The sequence below is a fragment of the Nanorana parkeri genome, unplaced genomic scaffold (assembly GCF_000935625.1).
Source record: "Nanorana parkeri isolate BGI_ZX_2015 unplaced genomic scaffold, ASM93562v1 scaffold1980, whole genome shotgun sequence".
Lineage (NCBI taxonomy): Eukaryota > Metazoa > Chordata > Amphibia > Anura > Dicroglossidae > Nanorana > Nanorana parkeri.
In genome coordinates, this window is record NW_017308248.1 from 168609 (window position 1) to 184314 (window position 15706).

General features: G+C 49.1%; 1 protein-coding gene across 1 annotated transcript in view; it reads left to right on the forward strand.

Moving 5' to 3' along the window:
- LOC108800285 (serine/threonine-protein kinase N1-like) overlaps window positions 1-15706 on the forward strand; it is an 81286-nt gene that overhangs the window by 6984 nt on the left and 58596 nt on the right. The window contains exon 2 of the mRNA XM_018572257.1: window positions 13625-14015. Within this exon, the coding sequence (XP_018427759.1) occupies window positions 13625-14015 (391 nt within the window). The remainder of the gene's footprint in view (window positions 1-13624; window positions 14016-15706) is intronic.

Consider the following 15706-nt stretch of genomic DNA (forward strand, 5'->3'; position numbering starts at 1 on the left):
GGGGGGGGGTTGTTGGTTTTGGGTACACGCTTGCTGCCCACCCACGTTTCCCAAGGAGATGCCGCCTCATTATAGGGACGCCCTGCTTCTGGCTAATAAGGATAGGAGTAGAAATGTTGTGGTATGTGTGTGTAGCTGTGTTATGTGTGTGCAGCTGTGTTATGTGTGTGTAGCTGTGTTATGTGTGTGCAGCTGTGTCATGTGTGTGTAGCTGTGTTATGTGTGTGCAGCTGTGTTATGTGTGTGTAGCTGTGTTATGTGTGTGCAGCTGTGTCATGTGTGTAGCTGTGTTATGTGTGTGTAGCTGTGTTATGTGTGTGTAGCTGTGTCATGTGTGTAGCTGTGTCATGTGTGTAGCTGTGTCATGTGTGTGAAGCTGTGTTATGTGTGTGTAGCTGTGTTATGTGTGTGTAGCTGTGTTATGTGTGTGTAGCTGTGTCATGTGTGTGTAGCTGTGTCATGTGTGTGTGTAGCTGTGTCATGTGTGTGTGTAGCTGTGTTATGTGTGTGTGTAGCTGTGTTATGTGTGTGTAGCTGTGTTATGTGTGTGTAGCTGTGTTATGTGTGTGTGTAGCTGTGTCATGTGTGTGTAGCTGTGTTATGTGTGTGTGTGTAGCTGTGTCATGTGTGTGTAGCTGTGTCATGTGTGTGTAGCTGTGTTATGTGTGTGTGTAGCTGTGTCATGTGTGTGTAGCTGTGTTATGTGTGTGTGTGTAGCTGTGTCATGTGTGTAGCTGTGTTATGTGTGTTGGCATTTTAATGTATTTTTTGTATTACTTTGTTACATTTTACTTCTTTTTTTATGTCACTTTTATTGAGACATTTAAGATTTTTCTTTATGGGTTTTAAATGTTCATTTTAATATCTTAAAAGTTGACTGTAAAGTTTATATATGACCCAAAACTGTTTTTAATGTTGGTTTGGATAGAGTAGGGAAGAGCTAGTCTTTTGTTGTTGTTGTCTGTATCCCGTTGGGGAGACTTTCCTTCACTGTCACCCCCAGTGTCTCCTGTGTGCTGCAGATAAAGCCGGGGGTCACAGAGTCCCCAACTCCTTCTCCTTTGGCAAGGATCTGACTGCACTCAGGGCCGGATTTACTCTCTCCGCTGCCCCAAGGCCAGGTTCCTTAGTGCGCCCCCCTACCCGCCAACCCCCCTCCCATGGAGAATGGCAGACCTGCAGGCTGCATACAAGTGATCTCGTCGACATTACCGCTTCCCTGCTGTACATTTAGCTCGGCTTGCTAAATGCAGAAAACACCTACCTGCCCCGGTGCCCAGAACTGCATGTCCCGGGCATCGGGAGATAGGAATTCCACACCCCTGCTGCCCCTCTACTCCTTGCTGCCCCAGGGACGGGCCTTGGTTGGCCATGTGGGAAATCCGGCCCTGACTGCACTCCCACAAAAGTGCTGAGGACTGAGGACTCCGCGTTCACTGAAGGCCACAACGAGGTTGGTGAACATGGGAGTCATATCTCCTCACCTGCCACTCTGGAAATGAAAAGCAGGTGATGGCACCAAGAACAGGACACGACACCGGTCTCACCACTGGAGGAGAGGCTATGGCTTGGCCCATAGAAGGATGTGCTGAAACTAAAACAGAATGTTGAGGGAATTTTTTTAAAAGTATATATATATATATTTTTTTTAAATTTGGATTTCCCTTTTTTTGTTCCTTTGACTTTTTTAGTGTAATTGTATGAGCGTCACAAGAGAAAGGCCACTGTGCAACAATATGTGCTGTATGGGAAACGACAGACCGTTGATGTGAATTGTAGATGGAACCCAGAACTGCTTAGGACTGAGCATTTCAGGTTCCTTCACTGCCAAAAATAGACAAATAAATATAAAAGTTTACTGATCGTCTTGCTCGCCACCATGAAGATTTATACAGCAGATGCCTGTGAGAATGGCGGCAGAACCAGCACAGAGATAAGACAGCGGTAGGGTAGTGGTGGTGTTGGGATGGAGGTGGTGGTTGTGTTGGGCTGGTGGTAGTGGTGTTGGGATGGAGGTGTTGGGGTGGAGGTGGTGGTTGTGTTGGGGTGGTGGTAGTGGTGTTGGGATGGAGGTGGTGGGGTGGAGGTGGTGGTGGTGTTGGGATGGAGGTGGTGGTGGTGTGGGGGTGATGTTAAGGTGGAGGTGTGGTGACTTACGTAGGGTGGTGGGGTGGTGGTGGTGGTGATGGTGTTGGGGTGGTGGTAGTGGTGTTGGGATGGAGGTGGTGGGGTTGTAGTTGTGTTGGGGTGGAGGTTCTGGTGGTGTGATGGTGGTGTGGGGGTGATGTTAAGGTGGAGGTGTGGTGACTTACGTAGGGTGGTGGGGGTGATGGTGTTGGGGTGGTGGTAGTGGTGTTGGGATGGAGGTGGTGGTGGTGTTGGGGTGGAGGTGGTGGTGTTGTGATGGAGGTGGTGGTGGTGTGGAGGTGATGTTAGGGTGGAGGTGGGCTGTTTTACGTAAGGTGATGGGATGGTGGTAGGGTGGTGGTGATGGTGGTAGGGTGGTGGTGTTGGGGTGGTGGTGGTGTTGGGGTGGAGGTGGTGGGGTGGTGGTTGTGTTGGGGGTGTGGAGGTGATGTTAGGGTGGAGGTGGGCTGTTTTACGTAAGGTGATGGGGTGGTGGTGGCGATGTTGGTAGGGTGGTGGTGTTGGGGTGGAGGTGATGGGGTGGTGTTGTGGTGGAGGTAGCGAGTTGGTGTTGGCTTTTTGCATTTGTAGATGTGATCACATTGCCAGAATCTGGTCTACACTTTACACAGAGGCCAAACATTGAAATCAAGCTCGTGCAGTAAGCCTGTTGATACATACGTCATTAACCATGTAGGGGAGGGTACAGCCATGATGAATGCAATACATCCTCGGTATTCAGAGGGCTAAACCTACTCACTGGTTATGAGATAAAGAGGTCCACTGATGACTGACCGGTTAGAGAGTAAGAGAGGGGTGATACCATAGGACGATGATCACATACTGTGTGACTACACATGCGTCGCCATGGACCTTGTTTCTGGCTCCAACAAGTCGGATTGCAGTGACGCAGGCCAAAGAGAACTAGTCTGCCTCTAGGGAAGCACGGCACTGCCAAAATGTATCTATAGCCCAAAATATTTCTACAGCTGTTTCGGGCTTATTAACTGTCCTCTACCACTATGGCGTAAGACAATAGCACAAGACAGACCAGCAGTCACGCGCGATATGTGTCATCATCTGGTTCCCCTGTCACGTGTGGGGTGACTTCACAAAGATTCTCAGACACAGCATCAGGACGGGGTCACCCAGAATGAGGGTACAGAACTGCGCCTCTCACCCATTGCTAATGCATGATATAGGATGGGCATCTGGCGTGTCCGTTCTCCGCTCCCCTGCTCTTGCTGCCCATGTTTGTAATGAATGGTGCTTTACGCATGTGTGGCCATTCACTTACAGGGTGGTGACTGCGCATACGCAGTGTGATTTTCTTGTCAGCTGTGGGCAGTTGGGGCATCGGGGTGGGAAGTAGAGTGTGGGGGTGTTGGAGCACAGAGTGACAACAGTAGACTGAGCTCGAGCATGCATGTGGTGAGAGGAGCACAGCTCACTGTCTTTAAAACTTTTTGGGGGGTTTATTGATTGTATTTAACTTTGATTTTTTTATCCTTTATTTCTATCACATAGGCAGCTGACAAGGTGCCCTAATGCAACCTTTGCCCACCAATGAAGCTCACTGGAAGTGATGAAAAGCTCATCGCTTCCGGTATCATTCTTCACAGGTATAATCAGCAAAGTTTGCTGACCTCCCATTACTCACCCGAATCGGTACTTGTACTTGCTATCTGTGCAACCCTAATACCCATGATGCTATATGGTTAAACAACGAACGCATCCCCCCCGCCCACCATGCATCCTGAGCTCCTCCACTTACAGGACCCTGCTTCTGCCGCCATAAGCTATTTGGTGGCAGCGGCAGTGAAAGGCTTAAACGTGCTAGTTGCCTGGGCCCTCACTGACTTCATTACTTTGACTGACCGACCAAGAAAATACATGTAGCAAGTGAGATGGAAAACAGAACTCTTGACCTGTATGATTGATCCGGGTCAAGATATTTAAAGTGATAGTACACTCAGGAGTTAAATCATAAAAATCCATTCAAGTCCCTTAACTATGAACAACAATGTATCTTATTTGTGTGTCACTCGGCTGCAGATCCTCCAATCATCTGTGAATTGAAAGTTTGTACGAGCTTGGAGCGGTGACTACTTTACAACACACACAGGGACCATGGGGAACAGACGTAGTCACCCTCCAGAAGGAAGGACAGTGTTGGAGATGATTGGAGGATCTACAGCTGAGTGATACACAAATAAGAGACATTGTTGTTCAGAGTTCAGGGACTTAGAGGAGAATTATGGGGTAAGTGTTTTTCCCCATAGTTCTCCTAAGGGTCACGGGAGGACATAATCTAGCGTCCTCCTCTGACTCAAAGCTCAGTATATAGGGAGCTACAGCTCGCGGTATGCTGAGACCGCCGCAGCCGGAACGGATCCCGACATTACTGTCGAGATCCATCCAGCTGCGTGATTGACAGCTGGCTCTGCCTATCTAGAGGCAGAGCCAGCTGTACCCGCCCCCTCCCCCGTCCGTTCCGCCAGTCAGTGCTGGAGGATTGGAGCGGGGAGGGGGGAATCCCTGCAGGGAGCAGTGAGTGACAGTCACGGCTCTCTGCAGGGACAGGATCGAGAGGTGAGCGAACGCCGGTATGTGTTCCCTCACCTCCCGATCTACTGAGCCGACCTGTGACAGTCTCATTGTCACACGTCGGCTAGAACTATGAAGCTGAGTGCAAATCACTCCCCTCATAGTTCTACTTTAAATGTATTTTTAAAGGATAACTCTGGAGTTTATTGTCACTTTAAGTTTTTTAATAATCATGGTGGCCGGGGAAGTAACATTTTTGGAGGGATAGGTCAGCGGTGGTACGTTCCATATATTACCCATCCAGATGTTCCTTGATCTTCTGAGGTCTGAGAAATCATTTTTATTGGGTTTTCTATCTTTGTAGACTGATAACACGCGTGTCCACTTTTATTTCATGACTTCCCGTCATCCTTCAGACACCAGCATATGTTCCATTTCGTATTCACCGGCCAGCCACATATTCTCCCTCTTCGGGCTTTCTTGGGAAGCGGTGAATCTTTGATCCAGTTGCCTTCACGAGCCGCGTCTGCGATCGCTTCCATACCATTAGATAAATGTTTGCCGTGGTGGGAATCCCGTATTCCCTTAGACTCCAGACGTCGTATTCCGCAGAACAGGAAGTCTTATTGTGCGAAAACGTTTGGGACAGGTCAGGAAGCCGCATGTTGCTGATAACATCATCGGGGAGGCTGGCCTAATGGACCAGAAAGCACTAAATGGGGCTTCACAGAGCCCCTTACCCATTTACTTATGTTACAATGTTGTGCGCGAATTTCCGTTTGACATTTAATCCCCCAAATTGTGTAGTAAATAAATTTGGATACTTCATGGGGTCTTTTTATAATTTGCTCTGAGAATCTCCACGATCGTTCGTTCTATGAGAATAGATTCACAAATGAAGGTTCTTAGTCTATTTTCTTTACAGGTCGAATGTCATATCAGGAAAATACCACAATATGTCCACTAGATGGAGCTGAGGAGCACAGGAAAGATGTATTTATTTCCTACGCTCCTCAACTCCATCTAGTGGCCATAATGTTGTATTTTCCTGATATTACATTCAACCTTTAAGAAAAATAGACTAAGAATGTTAGTTTTAACCTCTATTCGTACATGTCAGAGTTACCAATGTAATTCGGAGTCGTCGGGTACGGTGTAGGGCTCAGGGTCTTCCTCTGGGTGGCAGAACTCCTGGCGGTGGGGCAGCGGTGCGTGCGCGTTGCACGCCTGCGCCCATCATTGCCTTCGGGGGCGAGTCATACTGGGGGAGGATCTCAGCACACACCTTCCCATTTCCTCTCATTCCATTGGTTCCCAGGGATGGAAGCTTCCTGGTTGTCTCGGCAACGGGAGGCGGTCTTGATCCCCACTGGGTTTAAATCCCAGCCAGAGCCTTGGCTTGTTGCTGAGTTATTCTGCCTATATGGTGCAGTTGCTAAGCCTCTTGCTCTAGATCCCTCTTCAGCTCCCTGAACCCTGGTCTAGGATTTCTGGTTATCGAACCCTTGGCCTGTCTTATCGCTTTGATCCTAAGCTGCCTGCCTCGACCCGGACCGTGTACTGACCTACGTTTTTGGATTAACCCTTACTGTACCCTCTTCCGAATATCCTCCTGAGCTCTTTCCTGCCACTGGGTTCTACTCCCTGTCTCGGGCTAGTGACACCCCTGACAGTGCAGAATGAATGTTCACAGAGATTCACACGGCGAACGGGTCTGCAAATTGTTTTTAAATGGACTCTTTAGGTGCACAGTGTGGGAGAACCCCTAAAAATAATTGCATGCTCCCCAGTGTTTTGAGTGTTGACCTCAAAGTAGCTTTTTACAAAGTTGCACAATCTTTGCACCAATTTATATAAACCAGGAATGTATTTATACAAGGTGGTCACATCTACGCTTAATCGCCTCAATGTTATGGTGCTTTCAGAGTCCCTGCTTGGCTTTGCAGATCTTCTCTCAGAATCCCAGCCAGGACTTCCAGAAGACCCACCAGTACCTCTAAGGGTCCCCACACACCTTACGATTATCGTACGATAATCGCGGGAAATCCTGCGATCGTACGATGATCGTAAGGTGTGTGGAAGCCGTGCGACCTCTACTACTGTAAGGTCGCACGACTTTAAACTTACGGACATGTTCGAAAACCCGCCGAGCATCGTACGATGTTCGGCGGGTTTGTGGCATGTCCGTACGATAACAGCCACACGGGCCGGTGTGCGCAAGCGCACACTGCCCGTTCGGCATTGCGGTCATCGGAAGCCCGCCCCTCAGGGGGCGTGGCTTGCGATCATCGCAAGTACGATCTGCCTATGCAACATAGGCAGATCGTACGTTTTTTTAAGTACCTTACAACCATCGCAAGACAAAAGTCTTACAATGGTTGTAAGGTGTATGCCCAGCCTAATGGTACTCATAGGAGCTCTACCATTACTTCTAATGGCTCTCACAGAATCTGGGCCAGTATGGCCAATGCTAGCCGCAGATTCCAGACCAGGACATCCAGAGCGCCCTGAAGTGATGCTGGGCATGTCGCCTCTGTATTAGGCACTGGCTCTGGAAGGGGCTGGTGCTGTGGTGTCTTCGAGGCAGTTTCCTGCGTGAACTTAAATACTACTATTATTTTCTGTTTGCTGACCCGGACCGTCTGACCATTCTCTGCTTGCCACCTGCCCTGATCATCTTCTGCCTGGACACGACTTAGCTCTCATCTCCTGCCTTATCTACTGACTGCTCGTTGCTGACCTAGACTACCTGACCACTCTGCTAGCCACCTGCCTCAACCCTTGCCTCAATCCAACTACGTTCTCATCTCCTGCCTTATGAACTGACTGCTCGTTTCTGACCTAGACTACCTGACCACTCTGCTAGCCACCTGCCTCAACCCTTGCCTCAATCCAACTACGTTCTCATCTCCTGCCTTATGAACTGACTGCTCGTTTCTGACCTAGACTACCTGACCACTCTGCTAGCCACCTGCCTCAACCCTTGCCTGAATCCAACTACGTTCTCATCTCCTGCCTTATCTACTGACTGCTCGTTGCTGACCTAGACTACCTGACCACTCTGCTAGCCACCTGCCTCAACCCTTGCCTCAATCCAACTACGTTCTCATCTCCTGCCTTATGAACTGACTGCTCGTTTCTGACCTAGACTACCTGACCACTCTGCTAGCCACCTGCCTCAACCCTTGCCTCAATCCAACTACGTTCTCATCTCCTGCCTTATGAACTGACTGCTCGTTTCTGACCTAGACTACCTGACCACTCTGCTAGCCACCTGCCTCAACCCTTGCCTCAATCCAACTACGTTCTCATCTCCTGCCTTATGAACTGACTGCTCGTTTCTGACCTAGACTACCTGACCACTCTGCTAGCCACCTGCCTCAACCCTTGCCTGGATCCAACTACATTCTCATCTCCTGTTTTTGTCTCCTGGCTGCAGACCCGGACCGTCCAACCATTCTCTGGTTATCTCCTGTAGGAACGTCTGCCTTGCCCTGATCACGCTCTGGACTTCTGTCTCCTCATTGGATCCCTCCTGTCTTTGCCCATCCATTCGCAGGGCGATCCTGTGGGCTGAAAGCTGGTACCAGCAAGCAGCTAAGCCCATCTCCACCATCTGGTGAAAACCAGCTGGGGCTTAGACCCGGACCCTCGGGTGTGCCCGTGTCGCCTGCCAGGGGGTGTCACCTTACCACTCTTATTATGGGTGAATTAATTCAGTTCAGCTAATCTTTCCTTATAATGAAGGTCCACCATCTGTCCTTAAAAATGTAGTTGCCCTTCTCTGTGCTCTTTCCAGTCCCGCAATATTTTCTGAACCTGAACCTGAAACTGAACAGATTGCTTTGGGTTACCACACTTGTTCCTGTTGGCCTTTGCACTGTGTATAGCGCCCTGACTTAAATAAGCTTTGTGTAATTCTTCCAGATCTGTGCAGTAATCCAGTGTGAGACTTGAAGGCTCCTGTAATAAAGACCGCTCACTACTGCTCCCTCTCCTTGTGCAGGGTGACTGGTCTTGTCTCCGCCCCCTCCTGTAATAAAGACCGCTCACTGCTGCTCTTTTGCAGGGTGACTGGTCTTGTCTCCGCCCCCTCCTGTAATAAAGACCTCTCACTACTGCTCCCTCTCCTTGTGCAGGGTGACTGGTCTTGTCTCCGCCCCCTCCTGTAATAAAGACCGCTCACTACTGCTCCCTCTCCTTGCGCAGGGTGACTGGTCTCGTCTCCACCCCCTCCTGTAGTTTCCGGTAGTGGGTGGGGCCTGCAACTTTTAGCACAGGCCATGTGTACAGCACAGTGATGATGTCACTGGTAGTATCTGGGTTGTCAGAGGCATTCGGTGCACATAATGTGGATTTATATCCTATTGAGGAATTATATTTGAATGAAAGTTTTTGTTCCTGGAGTTCAGCTTTAATTATGAAGGTCGTGCCGGGTGTTTCCTTCTCAGACTGATTAGACATTATCAAGAAGTGAGCACAAAAGAGCAGGAAGTAGGAAAAAAAACCAGCATTCCGTATTGATGGATCTGTTGTGGGGAAAAAAATGATATTCAGACATCCCTGGAATGTCCATTCTGCTGCATGGAGGATGACCGGCCACAGATACAATTTGTATCAAATCCTTTATTCTCTATATCCCCCGTCATTAAAGGAGAACTCTGGTCTTGTGTAATCAGGGATAAAATATATAATTCCGCCTTATTAAAGAACTATGGGATTAAGGCTTTTCCCCCATAGTTCTCCTTAGGGTAACGGGAGGACAGAAACTAGCGTCCTCCCGTCACCCCAGGCCCAGTACACCGCAAGCTGTAGCTCCCTATATACTGAGACGCCGCAGCTGAAGCGGATCCCGACAATTGTGCCTGGATCCGCCCAGCTGCATGACTGACAGCTGGCTCTGCCTATCTAGAGTAGTTTTATGCTTCACATGCACCCATATGACATGCCAGCCTTATTTTGCGAATTTTCTGCCAGTACAGTATAATACCTGTTGATCCTGCCGGAAATCCAGTGCCCCTATAATTTCCTACTGTACAGAAATCTCACAGTGTTATTAGATTTCCCAGCTACAGTCTGTGAACTACAAAAGATCTTCCATCTATGAGGAGAGGGGGAGGTGGCCCAAATCAGGAGAGCGGCCGAGGGCCCAGTCACTGCGCTGTACCTATGGAGGAGCAGCGTTGTCACGCTTGGACAGGAAGTGTGCTACCGGCAGGATCACTTCCGGATCCTCAGCTGCGATCTGCACTTGCATAGCTTCTTCGCAGTGGAAAGGTGACACTGGGGGTCTAATAGTCCCCTGGTACGTTGCCAGCCAATTCAAATGAATGGGATGCCCTGACACAACTCATTAATTTGACTCAATGCCTACCCACCACCATGCCTCCAGCACCCCCTATTGGACCATTAGGACCTATTCGCATTACTGTGGCCATGGTAAATCACCAGCCAATTCAAATGAATGGGATTCCCTAACACAACTCATTCACTTGACTCAATGTCTACCTACCCACCACCATGCCTCCAGCACCCCCTATTGGATCATTAGGACCCATTCGCATTACTGTGGCCATGGTACATCACCAGCCAATTCAAATCAATGGAATTCCCTAACACAACTCATTCATTTGACTCAACTTTTGCCATAGTAATATGAATGCGTCCTAATTTGACTCAATGTCTACCCACCACCATGCCTCCAGCACCTCCTATTGGACCATTAGGACCCATTCACATTACTCCGGCAATGGTACGTAGCCAGCTCATTCAAATGAATGGGATGCAACAACGCAACTCATTCATTTGACTCAAGGGACCAGACATGGAACATTTTTTGCAAAACAGCACCCCACCATGCAGTTTAGTGTGGTGTGCTGCTATGCATGCATGTGGCAGTGCCATGCAGAATAAATGGCGGCGCACTGGACCAATGCGTGTAGTGGTGGTCCAGTGTGGTGGTCACATTGACCAATTGTAAAGCTAGGAATGGGTCCACCTCAGGGCTCCCATTGGGTTCTGGAAGATTATCAGTAGGTTCAGCTTCTATAGAGTCCTGCTGTCAGGCTACTAGCCTTGTCTGGCTTAAATTTGCTTTACATTTCTTAAACTTTTTGACTTTTCAGTGACAAATTAGATCTCAGGCGGCATCACTTTGTATTTTCTCCCTCCTAGGAGACTGTTCTGTATGGTATCACTCAGCTCACGTTATGGAGTATGACCTATTTCTAGTCTGTACGAAGCCTCACAAAGCACGCCATGCAATAATTGGCTTGTGTGGGTGTCAAGCTACAAAAGGCAATGAGAGCTTCACAGCGGCGTCAGTGCATTGGATGTATTCAAACATGCCAAAAATGATCTCCAGTCAGGACTTCAAGTTGAACTGCAGCTTAGTTTTGGATAGAGTAAGGGGGAGAGTTATAACTGGGGATGCACCGATACCGTTTCGGTATCGAGTATGAGAACCGATACTTTACTTCCGGTACTCGCCGATACCAAGTATCGATACCAGTGCTTCCGCTGGCATGGAGCCAGCTTCCCGGGCACTTTGTCATGTGTTTTTTTTTGTGGGGTCCCCCCTTACATTTCAGGCTTGGGTGCCTCAAGATTGTGCATACTTTTTAAGGGTGCCCACAGAAAGGGTTGGAAAAGCTGCTTTAACCTATCGAGAAAAGAGACTCCTTCACTGACATCGGTGGTAGAAGACTGAATAGGGTTGTCTGTGAAGGTTCTCATTCATTCAGGTCACATGGGATATCTGTAAAAAATAAATCAAGGCAACTGGACTAGCTGTATTTTTCTTGAGGATGTTTCGTCGGTCATCCTTCCAGGTTGGATGACCGGCGAAACATCCTCAAGAAAAATACAGCTAGTCCAGTTGCCTTGATTTATTTTTTTACAGATACAGTATTGTATTGGGTTCCATTGTGAGATTCGCCCATTTTTTTTTTCTGATACATTTGACGGTTTGGTTTTGGTTTTGCTTTTAGTCAGGTTTTGCTTTTGAATGTCTTTGCACAATGTTGTATTTTCGTTGTATTTTAAGCGTCTGCTGACATGTGCAACTTTGCAGTGTTATTTTTGTCCCATAGATCTGTATTATGTATAAACAGCGGTCCCGGCTGCTATGATACGTCTGATTTATGAAGTTCTTCATATTTTAGGCTGAAAATAAAAGGCTCGGAGGATCTAATGGTCCCATGTGGCTGTTTAGGGTGGCAACTGAGCGGATGAGAAAAAGCGTTTCTGATATCACGCATGGAGATTTTCTCTGATTGCAGTTGGACTGATCTTTCCATGCTCTCCACGCTGCTGTCCGTTGGCCGGAGAGCGAGCCAAGCTGCTGCTGATTTTGGCGTTTAGGAGGTCAGGCAGATACACTATATTACCGAAAGTATTGGGCCCCTCCAAATCATTGGATTCAGGTGTTCCGTGACATTTCCTCGCTACTAAATATTCCGCGGTCACCTGTTACTGGTATTATAACAAAGTGGAAGCAACTGGGAACAACAGCAACTCAGCCAGGAAGTGGTCGGCCACGTCACATGACAGAGCGGGGTCAGCGCATGCTGAAGCGCACAGTGCGCAGAAGTCGCCAACTGTCTGCAGAGTCAATAGCTACAGACCTCCAAACTCCATGTGGCCTTCAGATTGGCACAACAACAGTGCGTAGAGAGCTTCATGGAATGGGTTTCCATGGCCGAGCAGCTGCATCCAAGCCGCACATCACCAAGTGCAATGCAAAGCGTGGGATGCCGTGGTGTAACGCGCGCCGCCACTGGACTCTAGAGAAGAGGAGGCGTGTTCTCTGGAGTGACCAATCATGCTTCTCTGTCTGGCAATCCGATGGGCGTGTCTGGGTTTGGCGGTTGCCAGGAGAACGGTACTTGCCTGACTGCATTGTGCCAAGTGTAAAGTTTGGGGGAGGGGGGATTATGGGGGAGGAGTTTGGGGACGGCCCCTTCCTGTTCCAACATGACTGCGCACCAGTGCACAAAGCAAGGTCCATAAAGACATGGATGGGGGAGTTTGGGGTGGAGGAACGTGACTGGCCGCACAGAGTCCTGACCTCAACCCCATAGAACACCTTTGGGATGAATTAGAGCGGAGACTGCGAGCCCCTCCCCCAACATCAGTACCTGACCTCACAAATGGTCCAACATTCCCATAGACACACTCCTAAACCTTGTGGACGCCTTCCCAGAAGAGGCGGAGCTGTTATAGCGGCAAAGGGCGGAGCCAACCCAATACTGAACCCTACGGACTAAGACTGGGATGCCATTAAAGTTCATGTGCGTGTAAAGGCGTCCCAATACTTTTGGTAATATAGTGTATCTGTAGGCTCATCATTATCAAGAAGATATCTGCCTGTCTATACAGTAGCATCAATTACATTGGAGATGACGGTGCTGCATAAATGATTATAAACAATAGATACATTATATAATAATAATTAGGAATGCTCCGATACCGATACTAGTATCTGAATCAGTGCCGCTACCAAATATTTGGGCAAGTACTCGTACTTGCCCAAATGCTCCAATACTTACCTCCGATCCCGGGGCTTCCAATCAGAAGGAGGTCTCCCTCTGAACGGCAGTGCCGAGGGAGCATGGCCCGTAATGAGCCACCTCCCCGATTGGTCAGGAAGCCAGGCTGCCTAGCAACAAGTGAAGCCGGCTTGCTAGCTAATCAGGAAGCCGGGTCATGACGTGCCACCCGGCTTCCTGATTGGTGGTGGAAGCCGGACAGCGGGTCATGATCCACCGGCCGACTTCCTGATAATTGGGGTACCGGTACTCGGTATTGGCAAGTACCAAAAAAAAAATATTGGTACTTGTGCTTGATACCGAAATGGGTGCATCCCTAATAATAATGTAATAATCAGTCCATTTGCATGGTAGTTAGTGTGCCTGGCCCGCCCATTAACCCAGTTTATTCTTCCCCACAGATTCATGTCTGCACTGAGAAGAGAGAAGACGGAATGGATGGAGAGGTGAGAGCGGCCTGGAACAGTCGAGAGATGGACAGAGAAGACAGGAGCTCCATGGGTGCTCAGAATGAGGAGCTGCAGGGTTTGGATGGAGGAGACTTACCCGGGGCGGAGGGTGACAAAGGAGAACCGGCAGGGCTGGAAAACGAGAGAGAGCGCCTGCGAAGTGAGATCTGCCGGGAACTAAGGATTAAGGAGGGAGCAGAGAAGCTTCGCAAGGCCACCACAGAGCGTAAGAACCTGGGACACGTAGAGACCATGCTGAGGACATGTGAGCGAAGGCTTGACAGCTTGAGGCAATCGCTGGAGGACCTTGAAGCCTGTCCAACATCCCCAGGACCCAATTCAGGTACTTACCTCGAAGCATGCAGGTTTATTGGCCACTTAGGAAAACCTAAGTTGGGTTCAGCAGTAATCAATGTACCTAAAAAGGTCTTCTCCTTCGTTCTGGAATCCTGAATCCTAAAAGTGCTCCCAAACTGCAACACTTACATGCAGTGATGAAGGAGAGCCCTCCACCATCACACCTCTTGCACTTTGCTGTTGGCCCTTAAGGGTGCCGATCGTAGCCATGGATGAGGGAAGAAGCTAGTGAACCCTAAACACTGTAGGGTCAACGTGCACCTTCGGATTCATACTCCCATTGTCCTTGAGTAAACATATGCAGGTTTGTGCTGGCACCATGGGACGTCTGAATGGCCCCTAACGCCAGCATCTCCTCAATCTCCATCTTCATGGCTGCCTGTGTTCTATCAAAGTCTGTGACTGCGTTAGAATGTGTGACTGGTGACATGGTCACACATTTTAACCTAATCTGGCCCAGTTTTTCGGCTGTGGAATGTGTGACCGGCAAAAAGTGAAGAATTCCAGCTGTTCCAGGGCAGATCGGCATCGCAGATGGTATGTGCAGGAGAACTGATCTGCCCTGGGACAGCTGATGCAGGAGAACCGATCGGCCCTGGAACAGCTGATCGGTCCTGAAATGTCACTTCTATCCGAAAATCACATGTAAACGAACAATCGGCCTCCTCACTCTACATTTAGCTCGGCTTGTGGAAAGCAGGACTGAATGTAGAGAGGGCAACTTACCCACAAGGACACCGCTGCCGCCCCTCTGCGCCCTGCCGCCTTGAGGCCTCGGTGGCCTTGTGGGGAATCCGGGCCTGCCTACCAGCCAGCGGGATAAAAGATCAATAGTCCTCTGGGTTGCTCCTATTTGCAGGTGATGACCAGGGTTGAGTAGCTAAGAAGACCCCCTCCAGTGCCGGGTGTGCGTATACAGCATCACGAGTATGGCTGATGGTACACATCCTGAAGGGCAGCATTCTAGATGAAGCCTTCCGATACATTTTGAGGGTCTGCAGATTGTTAGAAGTGACATTCCTTCAACACTGAGCGGTCTACTGAGACATAGAAATTAAGCACCCACCACACTGATTACAGCGTACCCGTCCTTAGATGGTGGCAGCATCGGGTTCTTTTTTCTAGGCTCTAGGATGACAGCGCATCTATGGAGGAGCAGCATCGTCATCCTAGGCTGCCTACAACTACAGAACACTTCCCCCTCTCCTCATCTCTGTAACGCAGGATGCCGAGTTCTGTACTTCACACGCAGAGCGTACAGCAAGTCCGGAGCTCAGCGGCACTTATTGAACAGATAAACAAAACCCTTTCAGTGTATTGAACTGACTAGAGGGAAGCACATAGGTGAGGGGGGTTTTATTTCCAGGGGTTACATACGGTGTAAACCAAGTCGCAGACACAGGGGACGACCTCTGCCGGTGTCCATACCCTGTAGACGTTATCACCTAAAAACGGATGTGACTCTGTTGTGGTTTCCTTCCATCTCACACTGACTCCATAACGTGTTACCACGCTCAGAGCACGCCTCCCTCGCTCTCCATCCTGTATCATCAACATTCATATACTCTGCTATGTACTGATTCTGTACTGATTCCCTTATAGTGATATTTACAGGAATGGCTCTCTCTCCCCCCTCCCCCCCCCCCTTTCCACCTGCCTTTAGACTACACCCACGTT